The sequence below is a fragment of the Ictalurus furcatus genome, chromosome 18, assembly GCF_023375685.1.
Source record: "Ictalurus furcatus strain D&B chromosome 18, Billie_1.0, whole genome shotgun sequence".
Lineage (NCBI taxonomy): Eukaryota > Metazoa > Chordata > Actinopteri > Siluriformes > Ictaluridae > Ictalurus > Ictalurus furcatus.
Genome location: NC_071272.1, coordinates 1,597,702 through 1,609,144, shown reverse-complemented (window position 1 = coordinate 1,609,144; position 11,443 = coordinate 1,597,702). Strand labels below are relative to the sequence as shown.

General features: G+C 40.2%; 1 protein-coding gene across 2 annotated transcripts; it reads left to right on the top strand.

The window, feature by feature from the left end:
- The first annotated feature begins 1,701 nt into the window (after positions 1-1,701).
- On the top strand, positions 1,702-11,418 carry p2rx4a (purinergic receptor P2X, ligand-gated ion channel, 4a). Of its 2 annotated transcripts, none has more exons than XM_053648399.1 (12): positions 1,702-2,191; positions 4,128-4,275; positions 6,091-6,162; positions 7,059-7,131; positions 8,430-8,526; positions 8,806-8,886; positions 8,976-9,117; positions 9,529-9,662; positions 9,779-9,872; positions 10,151-10,216; positions 10,905-11,000; positions 11,188-11,418. In XM_053648399.1, the coding sequence occupies exons 1-12, from the start codon at positions 2,064-2,066 to the stop codon at positions 11,206-11,208; spliced, it is 1,152 nt and encodes a 383-aa protein (XP_053504374.1). In that variant the 5' UTR covers positions 1,702-2,063; the 3' UTR covers positions 11,209-11,418. The 2 variants fall into 2 exon arrangements, with proteins under 2 accessions (XP_053504374.1, XP_053504375.1); XM_053648400.1 differs by lacking the exon at positions 1,702-2,191 and adding an exon at positions 2,592-3,749.
- The last annotated feature ends 25 nt before the right edge of the window (positions 11,419-11,443 follow it).

Below are 11,443 nucleotides of genomic sequence, written 5' to 3'. Positions count from 1 at the left end.
TATGACACTGGGTGCTTCCCATTTCTTATTTGTGCATCCTCATTTCCTTTTCTCACTTCCTTTCCTTGCATCTTAGCTCCACCCCTTTAGGATGTAAGAGAAGGACGCGAGGATGCGAGGTGAGGAGAGAGGAATGGAAGCAAGTCATATGGGGTGCTTCTCAGTACTCAAATTGATGCTTCCTCGTTTCCTCGCTCCTCCGTCCTCCAGCCCGTGACCCAGAAATGGATCAACGTCACCCATCTTGAAGGACATATCGATTCTCTAATTGCACAGTCATCATTAATTGACCTCGCTCTGAAGTGACGCTTGAGAAAGTGAAGATATTCCATTCGACTTGCTTGGGTTCCTCTCTCCTCACATCTCATCCTTGCATCCTTCCCTCACATCCTAAGGGGGTGGAGCTAAGATGCAAGGAAAGGATGCGAGGAAAGGAAATGAGGATGCGCAAATAAGAAATGAGACGCACCCCTGATCTTACTTTACGTGTCCTCGTTGGCTGAAAAACTGAAAGTTTGAAAGCCGGATAATCAATACGTTACATTTAAATAAGTACTTATTATTTGTCACAGGCAAGTTTGGGGTTTTTTTTTCTTGTTGAATTTTTGCACTTTTGGTTTTGTTTTGGTAATTTATACACTTTGGCATTGCAGTTTCTTTGTACGCCGGCCTCCTCTGTGCCATGTGAAAGAGTGTTCTCTAAGGCAGCCCCAACACTGTCAAACAGCTCTTATTTCTCAATAAAACTCATTTACAAAAAATTTCTTTCTCACCTTTCTGTCATTCCCACAGTTACACAAGCACTATCTCTGCCAAATCTCATAAGCACATTTAATAACCAGATCACGCCATTGTCCTTATTCACATTTTAGTCCCACACTTTATATGAATGGATCGGTCTGTCCATGCCTCAATGGCATGTTTTCATTCAAACTTACTCAATTACATTTTTAAATTCTCAGCCATACAAGTAATATCATTTCAGGCAAATTACTTGCCATATGCAAATCTGTTAGTCATATACGTGTACATTATTCTTCTGTTACATCATACTGACTTATATTAGTTCATACTAGCATTTATTGCCATTTTTAACATGCTCATAATTTAAATTGCAGCATTACCTTTTTTCCCCCGTGTCAAAACCGACTCTATTAATGATCCGTTCTAAAGGATTCGTTCTAAACTCCTCCTTTCAGAGAGCATAATTTGCTCTGATTGGTCAGACGTCCCAGTCTGTTGTGATTGGTCTACCGCTGTCAGCGAGCCGCCGATGTAGGTTTGTACAGGAAGTAAGTCTGGAATGATTGACCACTTGTTTCGGCTACTCATAATAGGTCAAAGTCTGTTTGTCGTGCGCTTTGATTTTTGAAACTTTGCAGACTTTTTACATTCACAAACAGCTCTACAACACACGACATGAACTGTAATATTTGAAAAACCATAATAGGTGCACTTTAATAGGTAAATTAATTGATCAGAGGGTGAAATACAACACACACACACACACACACACGTGTTAGGCTTTTATTTGTGCACAGAACAAATGTTGGGAATTATGGAGTGTATGGTGTCTGCTTCATCCGACATAGCTTCATCCACAGGCTTTGAGAAGCTTTTGGCTGCTTTATTTGTTTATTTATTACTAACCACCAGATGGCGCTGTTTTAGACCCACTCGAACCTTTGAATCTTTTCCTGGGACAATCAGGGGAAAACTTCAGTGCTTTATGAGGCTTCATTTCCCCAGTCACGTACTACAAACAACTTAAAACGAATGAAGCATTAAAAATCACAATGTTTCAAATGTATCGCATTTTCTCTTGAACTCTCTTTACCTCCATCATCGAAACCGAAAGTAACCTTGTATAAAGGAAGTTATCCCAGTCGGGACAATCAGAGCTCAGCAGCATGTTTGACTGGTCGGAGTTTTTAGTGCTCTTTGTGTTAATTAGTTACTAAAACATGTGACTTTATTTTCGCGAAAGCAAGAAGAAGGAATTGTGCGCGTCACAAGGCGATTTTCAGCTAATTTACCTGGAAAGCGTTTGAAAGAGAAACAGCATGGGGTGCTCCTCAGTCATCAGGTGTTTCTTCGACTATTCCACGCCTAAATTCTTAGTGATCCAGAGTAAGAAAGTGGGAGCTATTAACCGCCTGTGCCAGGCTCTGGTTATAGCATATATCGTAGGGTAAGTGTCATTTTATAATCTCGGTGTATGTTATTAATGATCATTTACATCAAATTACAAACCAGCGTCCACATGCTTTTGAGAAGCTTCTGGATGCTTTATTTGTTTATTTATTTATTACTAACCACCAGATGTCGCTGTTTTCGACACACTCGAAGCTTTGAATCTTTCCCTGGAACAAGCTTTAGTGCCGAATAGAAGAGAATAAAATAGAATATGGGTTGTTTTTGTTTTTTTTGTCAGACTAGGAATTGATATATTATCATTTCTTTCTTAAAGAAGGAAACTTATTTCTCATTTGTAAGTCGCTTTGGATAAAAGCGTCGGCTAAATGAATACATGTAATGCAAAACTAACCTTTATTTATTTATTTATTTTACGCATATACAAAATACTATATCTTCTACAGACGAAAATGAACCGTAGTCGTTAAATAGACAGGAAGGAAACCGCTACTGATGAAATGAACTCGCTTATGTAATAAGAGAGAAGAGAGTTTAGTGAGTGCACACGTGGGACAAACAATGGTGATCAGTGATTGGGAGCACATTTCCCTGGGGGCGTGGTTAATCAGACCTAGCTACTACAACCCCACTGCAAAAGCCCCTGCAGCCCAGTTTTAGCCCCACAACATTCGTTCAGTCCTGATACCTGAGCACATTGACCCCTATGAAATATCTGGACTATTCCAAGGGAACAGGAAGTTGTATCATCTGCGTTTCCTGAAGGTCATGGGAGGGGGAAAAACAAGTTTTTACTGAGGTGCTTGGTGTCCCCTGCAGTGATGCTGCCTCCAAAGCAGACCACATGCATGCCACAGGCCATAGCCTGCTGCACATGATGAAAGACCTCAACCTCCTTAGAAAGAAAACTTGTTGTCAGTTCAGTCCAGTCTTTTGTTCGGGTAGATCCCCAGGTACTTGTAGGACGGCACCATCTCCACTTCCTCCCCCCGGATCGCAACTGGTTTGACGGGCTCCTTAGCATGCGGGAAATCTGCCATATTTGTCAAGCTGCAGGTGATTTTCCCTGCACCACAAGACAAAAGTCCTCCTCCAGTTTCTTGTGCTCCGATTCATCTTCATTTTGCGGATGCACCCTACAACGGAGGAGTCGTCATTTCTGCAGGTGGCAGTAGCTGGTTTTGTACTAGAAGTCCAATGTATACAGAATGAAGAGAACGGGAGACAGCATGGTTCACTGAAGTGCTCAAGTGAATAGACATTTCTGACACACAGTTCTGTGTCTGTCAGTCAGATAGTCCATGATCCAGGAGACATTAACCTGGAATGCACCGAGTCGGAGAGGCAGGATGGTGTAAAAGGTCCTGAAGAAATCAAAGAACATGAAGCTCTGATTGTTTCCAAGTCGGAGTGAGTATTAGATGACTATTTGTATATCCCCCTGTACAGTCGTCACCTCTAAGAACTCCTCCGTGTTCTTGGTCAGAGACCTTACATTGCAAAGGATGATAAAGGGCAGTTGTTACTTTTATTCAGAAGCCGAACACTCACTTTCTTTCCATGGGATTTCTTGCAATTCCAGCCTCGAGATACAGGTAAACAAAGAATGCAGAGCAAGCAGCAATTCTCAGGTGTACAGTAGGTGAATGTTTTGCATTTAGTATGTGGGGGAAAAAAAATATTCCAAAAGACAGAAAAAGTGGCAAAGAATGCTTACACATAGACTATACTTGCACAAACTATACTTACAGATAAGTGTGCCTGTAATGTCACGTGTAATGTCTGTAATTATCTATCTATCTATCTATATATCTATCTATCTATCCAAAATGTAAGCTGATATAACGTAAGCCAAACTAACTGTTTAGATTTGATTCAATTGTGTATTTAAAATGTTCGTTGTTTTTTTTTTTTTTTTTTAATCATAAACGCATTTCTAACGTCTGCCTGCTGAAATAAATATCTTTGCACAGATATGTGTGTATTCTGAAGAAAGGCTACCAGGACACTGACTCCGTCATCAGCTCAGTCACGATCAAGGTGAAAGGTCTAGCGCTGACCAACACGACGGACTTGGGCCTGCGGGTTTGGGACGAGGCCGACTACATTGTGCCCCCTCAGGTAGTCCATTGTTCTAAGAAAGATAAGGTACCGTGGAGAGCGATCGGAATCGAGCAAAACAACTTGGATTATGGTCAAACAAAGACCTGTGTTCCAATACTGTTTTCAGCCTCCCTCGTCAATCTCCCATTAACGGCGTGACGAGTGGAGTCGAAGTGATGACGTAGTAGCGTTAAATATCTGGTTTTCCTTTCCAGCTTGCTAACCTGTCTATGCGTTAACCACCAAGCAGAGCGCTGTACCGAGATTACGTTGGTTTTCATGTACAGATAATTAGCTGGTTACGTAAAAGCAGTTTGAACATAGGAAAATCTAATGTTTATTATTATTTAAACAAGCCTAATTGGTTCATTCTGGGTTCTTCAAAGGAAGTTCAGCATTTACCTTTGGACAGACTGATGGTGAAGCTTGTTGTTTCACCGTGCTCAGACAATACTTGTGTGCTGTTGCTCTACTGTCCTACGTACCGTCAGCTTAGGGTATTTCCTTACTTATTACATTGTTGATAATGAATCATTTCTTTAAAGTGTTGGGTATCTGACAAGGAGGATGCGTTTGTAAAACAGCATTGGAATGCAGGATGAAGGCGTGGGAATGGATTTGATTCAGGGTGCTTCAAATGGATTCTCTGTGTTCGATTTCTTTGATTTTCTCTAGGCGATGTTAGGATTTCTTCAGTATGACCCCTTATTTATTATTATTATAATTATTATTCGGCTTCTGAAATGTAATATTCAGTCTTATCTATCATAAAAAGCACTAAGCATAATGTACTTTTCATAAGTGTTCAAAAGATTTATCCTGAAAGTCATTCATTTAAAATCCAATTCTGGAAATTTGTGCATCAGTGCAAGAGAAAAATTGTGACGCATCTAAGAAACAATTCTCTTTCCTGTCCCTTTTGTAAAGTCGGGCCGTGGTAGCACATACGCTCACTGATGGATCTGTGTGAACTGCAGAACTTGGGCTTGAGTGTGGTGTTGGGCTTGAGTTTGAAAGCATCTGAATGTTTATTTCAGGTGTTTAACTTCACGATTAGATCATTTCAATGTTTCGATGAGTTTAGCTTCATGTGTACGGAGAAGGTTCACACTGGTGGTGGTCGTGGGGGGGGGACCCCCATAAATACACAAATGGTATTGTGTTTAATTTGTATCGTGGACGACGTGCTACACTGAAAGGCAAAACTTTCACTGCGTTTCTCTTATAACTCGACAGGCTATTACGTTCACTTCTGACTCAAGTTCAGCAGTTAATTCTTAATCAAATGTTTTGGGATGTATTGATTTATTTGTTTTTGTAGTGGCATGGTTTTTGCGTGTCGTTAATGAAAAGCAATACCATTTTGTTCTTCCAGTACGATTTCTCTCTGGCACAAAATCTTATCCGTACGTTTAATGCCAAGTCACTCGCAACTGCTACGTTCATATTTCAGAATGAAGAAAATTCGAATACTGAATTCATTAAAGAAAAAATAACTTGAGTGTAAGTGTCAACTATACAGTATATCTAATCTAATCTAATCTAATCTCTTGGCGCGTTAAGTGGTTTCATTTGATTCGTTTTCTTTGCGTCCTACTGCTACCACTAGTGTGTGCCACTACAGATTGCCTGTCTTGTTATAGATAACAAAAGGAAGTAAAAACCATTGTACCTCTTGGTTTGTCTTCTAATGGGTTTATGTTTATTGAATTTTTGTTTCTTTAAAGAGACCGCTTTGAGCCAATATCCAGATAGATTTTGCTCGACAATGAATGAATTAGGATTTGTGTGTGTGTGTGTGTGTGTGTGTGTGTGTGTGTGTGTGTGTGTCAGGAGGAGAACTCATTCTTTGTGTTGACAAACCTGAACATCACACCAAACCAAACACAGTCCCAATGTGCTGAGGTAGGTCTTTTTCCTGATCGCTGATATACACCCTGTGATAATGCCGTACAGTATTCATACTAATATAATATCTAACATAATAACATAGTCTTCACTTAACTTCCAGTTGTATTTGTGCATGGCTGTGTGCTTCTTGTCTTTTAGCAGGACTTAGCAAATGGTGAGCGGAGATTGGTCTGTACTGTGCATGTTGGTAGACTCGGCTTATCTCCTCATTTCTTGTCAGACAGGAAGTGAGACTTCGTGGGTAGAGGCTGCTTGCATGCTAGTCTCTCACACTGATTCTAGCAAGTTATATTCATAGGGGAAAATCTATGTATGATCGACACCGTGGTGCTGCAAGTAGTGTTGCTTCCTCACAGCTCCAGCGTCCACAGTTTGATCCTGAACTTGGGGTACTATCTGCGTAGAGTATCTGTGCGTGTTCCCGGTGTCCGTGTGGGTTTCCTCTGGAGTCCTCCGCCCACTGTCTGGAAACATGTAGTCAAATCTGCCCTTAGGTGTGAGAGTGGAAACGTACAGCGAGGCGACATAAGACCGAATTTATTTCGAAAATCATTCGTAGGAAACGTTTACAAATGAAATCTGGTATTGATGAAAATCACGTGATTTTCAGAAAAATGTTAAGGGCATGTTATGGCAAGTTTTAGACAGAGGCCATTCTAAAGCGATGGTAATAAACGATCATGCGAATGATAACGCTAACATTAGTCCACAGTTCCAATGAAAATCATAGCTCTGTTCTCGGATATTTTAAATGATACGTTATGTATCGCTCAGTAGATATGAAATCATTGCACGTTCGTCGCAAGGCAGAACATTTCAAGATTTAGTCATATTAAACTTGATCTGTAGGCTTTGTTAAAACTAATCATTCTACATATTGTCTCTTATAGAATCCTGGACCTGAAACGTCATGCGTCTCGGATCCAGACTGTAAGAGAGGATTTCATGACAGTCGCCGAAATGGTAAATTCCAGCCCTGAGTACAGGGAGATTACATGGAAAATCCTTTTTCTTCTTGTTGTCACCTCATGACCGTGATCATGTGGGCAACCGATAAAACGTCCGTTCTACTATGTAAATACTGCTGACTATTCGTTATTCTTCCTCTGATGTTGCCTGGTCGCAGTAGGTTGCGTAGCCCTAAGAAAGTAAAAAGTAAGCAACTTCACCACATAGTTGCAGCAGGAACAGAAATGCAGAGAAGGGCACCACTAAACGTGGAAGTCCATGCTAGCTGGTTCTACCGACTGAAGTGCCGTCTCTCTTTGTAATACAGTTCCATCTGCAGCGCGTTGGACAACAATGAAACGATAGCCATGCAGCTTCCTTAAAATGGCTTTCGTTTCATTTCATGCACATCTTCTGTCGTAAAAGTTCCCTACCTATTAGACCGATATCTCCACTCTTCCTCTAGACTCTGGGACCTTGATTTCCAAATGAAATGCAACATTTACTTTCATCTTCCCCGTGATTGATTGTGGTTGTGTACTGAACCAGACTGAGAGATTAAAGCCTCAGGAAACCTTCGCAGGTGTTTTGAGTTAATTAGCTGTTTAGAGCTCTTCTCAGCTCGGCATTTCTGTATTATGAATTCTTTATTCGAATATTTTTGAGATACTGGATCTTTTGATCTCCGTGAGCTGTAAGCCGTAATCATCGAGATTAAAACAAAACAAAAAAAAAAAAGGCTTGAAATATTTCATTTTATATGTAATGAATCTAGAATATATGAAAGTTCCACTTTTTGAATTAAATTATGGGGGAGAAAATGTACTTTTCCATGATATTCACATTTTTTTGAGATGCACCTGTACAGCCTCCATCAGTTCCAAAGAAAACTGCTCTGCTGGTCTGGAAATATGAAGTAGGACATAAGGATAAGAATGTACCCGTGGTTCTGCGACGGAGTATAGGGCCACTAGGCCTCCTTGATCACGCTGGGTTGATAGGGATGGCCAGAGGACGAGTTTACGCACATATAGGCTAAGGGCTATCCACATGGGGTCTCGGTCACGAGGAGACGACTTGGCTGCAAGTAAACGAACAAACAGGAATACTTTACTGCTTCCAGAGGAATCCACCTTGACATCCTTCACTCAATGATGGAACAACGGTTACAGATTTAACCTTTTGTTTTCTATCTGTATTAAAAATATTAACACAATTTGTGTTGTAGCGTTATTGTAGCGCAATATTATGCGCAGTTAACGGTGTATTGTTGCAGTTTATACAATAATATATATATTTTTTATGACTTTAAGGTGTGCAGACAGGCAGGTGTGTGAACTTTTCAGAGTCAGAGAAGACGTGTGAGGTGTTCGCCTGGTGTCCTCTGGAGAAAAACAACAACCCTCCGAAGTAAATTCCTATTATTTTATTTATTATTTGTTTGTTTTTGTTATTGTCATTTCCAAGTAACAGGAAAGCACGTGTTATGTGATTTGTTTGGGTATATTTACTTTGGTTACAGTTATAACGCGTCATTGCTTGATTAGAGTGAGTTCACTATTTTTTTTATTTATTTTTTTTTCCGGATTTGTCTCATCAAAGATTTTTGATGAATGACTGAGAGACTTGACTGTTTGTGAATATGGGAACAGATTTCAAATCAATTTTATTTATTTTTTTGTCCCTTAGACCTCCAATGCTAGCGGAAGCAGAAAACTTCACCGTCCTTATAAAGAACAACATCCGATACCCCAAATTCAATTTCAACAAGTAAGTTGACTCTTTACATGCAATACGATACTACAACATGAACAATATTCTATCATTATTATTATTATTATTATTTTTCTTTACTACAGGCGAAACATACTGCCCCATGTAAACAGCACCTACTTGTCGCAGTGTGTGTTTAACCGTAAAACGGATCCAGACTGCCCGATCTTTAGACTCGGAGACATCGTGTCGGAAGCCAATGAGGATTTCCAGAACATGGCAGTTCAGGTAGAAGAACTAATACAGGCTATTTTGTTTTAGGAAATATTATGAGAAAATAAAATGAAATAGTTCCGTCGTAAAGGTTTTAAAAACAAAATTGTACTAAATTTAAACTGAATAGGGGGAAAAAAAACAACCTCTTTATAAAGGAGCTATACAATGATGGGTTGTACCAATTCAGTTGACTGGGGTGTGTGTGTGGGTGGGGGGGGTTATTTATGCTTAACAGAGAGGCACATTTTCCAAAGATCAGGTCAGCCTTGGCTGTATCTTTTCAGATATTAAAAAGTAAAAACTGACTTTGGAAACTCCAGAATTTTTCAATCGTATAATATAAAATGATACAGAAGAGCAGAAAACGACTGCAGACATGAATGAATTACTTGTGGACATACACTAATTCAACTCGGTCCACAGGGGGGAGTGATGGGAGTGCACATCCGCTGGGACTGTGATCTGGACTTGTCTGAGAAGTCGTGTGTGCCTCAATATGCATTCCGTAGATTAGATAATAAGGATCCCGACAACGTTGCCCCAGGATACAACTTCAGGTTGGCTATAATAAATTAATAGAGGTACAGAAATGTATCTCTGGGATGGATTGCCCATTGATTGTAACTGCGTCTTCTGCTACGTTTCTCTTTTGATGTGCATGTCAAAATGACAGGTTTTCAAAATATTACAAAAACGCAGACGATCAGGAGACCAGGACGTTAATCAAAGGCTACGGCATCCGCTTCGATGTTATGGTCTTCGGAACTGTGAGTCTTTGTCTTCAGGTCTACTAAAACAATCCGTGTGTTAATGATTTAAAATGGTGCGAGCAGTGGTAGCTCAGGGGTTAAGACATTGGAATGTCATGAGTTCAAATCCCAGCACCACTAAGCTGAACCTGCTGGGCCTTTGAGCAAGGCGCTTAACCCTCAACTGCTCGGTTGTTGTATTTTTTAAAAAAAATGAGACGTGTAAGCCGCTCTGGATAAGGGCGTCTACCAAATGCCGTAAATGTCAAATTGATTGCCGTTTGTTGATTACACAGGCAGGGAAATTCAACATCATCCCAACGTTGCTCAACATCGGGGCTGGCTTGGCACTACTTGGCCTGGTAAGTGCTTTATGTATTGATTAAAAGAGGGAGCTAAGAAGGGGAAAGTCACGATTTAGGCCCACCTCGTCTCGAAACATATTGCGCAATAGTTGTGAAAAATTTGAAAGAGTAAGAATGCTGACCCAGGACGAATTCTTAGTGCGATTAAAGCGCTTTGTGTAAGTATTCCACCGAAAGTCTGCGATTTGGATAGGGACGGCATTAGGCAAGGAAGTAATCAAGGGCCCAAGGCTAACTCTCTGATGCTCCCACCACCATGCTTCACTTCGGGGAAGTTGTTATCAAGGTGATGAGCAACATTGGGTTTCTGCCAAACAAAGGATTCTGTGCCGTTCTGCTCATCAGACCAGAGAGCCCTTTCCCACATGTTTGCCGAGTCTCAACACGCCTTTTGGCAAATGCCGAATGGGATTTAATATGTCTCACAACGTTTCCATAAAGCCCCGCTTTGTGGCGTGTCCAGGCTATGGTTGTTCTATGAACAGCTTCTCCTATTTGAGCTACACTTGGTCTCTTGGTTATTAACCAATATTGAGTAGAAGTCCTTAAAAAAAATAAATAAATAAATAAAAAAGAAGCAATTTGTGTGTAATTCTGTATGTACTGTTGTCTTAGCCTATCACTGCAGCCCAATTCAGGTTATGAAGTTCATCCTGGAAGTTTGAAAAACTTTATGGTTTTCCAGGTGAATGTGGTGTGTGACTGGATTACTCTGACTTGCATGCAAAAAAGACACTTTTACAGAGAACAGAAATACACATATATCAATGACTATGAGATGGTGAGTATTTTTTTTTTCATTTCTTAAGCTCTTTAAATCTGTGCAGACATCACGCACTGCATTACATTACTAAACATAGTTTACACTGGGGACTTGAAGGAATCTTCTAGCAGTATGTTTAACCAGCATTCATACGACCCGGTCAGTACAAATGCTCAATTAATGCATTTCTTTCTTTGTGTGTTAGTTGTCCAGTGACGTCCCGTAGAAGCTCTGCTCTCTGAACATGAAGATTTGCTGGATGCTCATTGAATCGTGTTAACATATGTACCTTGATTACCGTGTGAAACATTTTTGATACTTTCCTGCACCAATTAAATTGACTGTGAACAAGCTCACTCGGTTAACTGTCAAGTTTTTGTAATTAATGTTGATCAATTGAGTAAATCTTTAATAAAAAATGTATTTATATACTGTATATTTCAGTGCAGTTTCCGTGCTTT

Coding starts and splice junctions, on each gene's coding strand:
- p2rx4a (XM_053648399.1), top strand. CDS start 2,064: ATGGGGTGCTCCTCAGTCATCAGGTGTTTCTTCGACTATTCCACGCCT. Junction 4,276..6,090: donor ACTACATTGTGCCCCCTCAG/GTAGTCCATTGT, acceptor TGTGTGTGTCAG/GAGGAGAACTCATTCTTTGT. Junction 9,663..9,778: donor GCCCCAGGATACAACTTCAG/GTTGGCTATAAT, acceptor TCAAAATGACAG/GTTTTCAAAATATTACAAAA.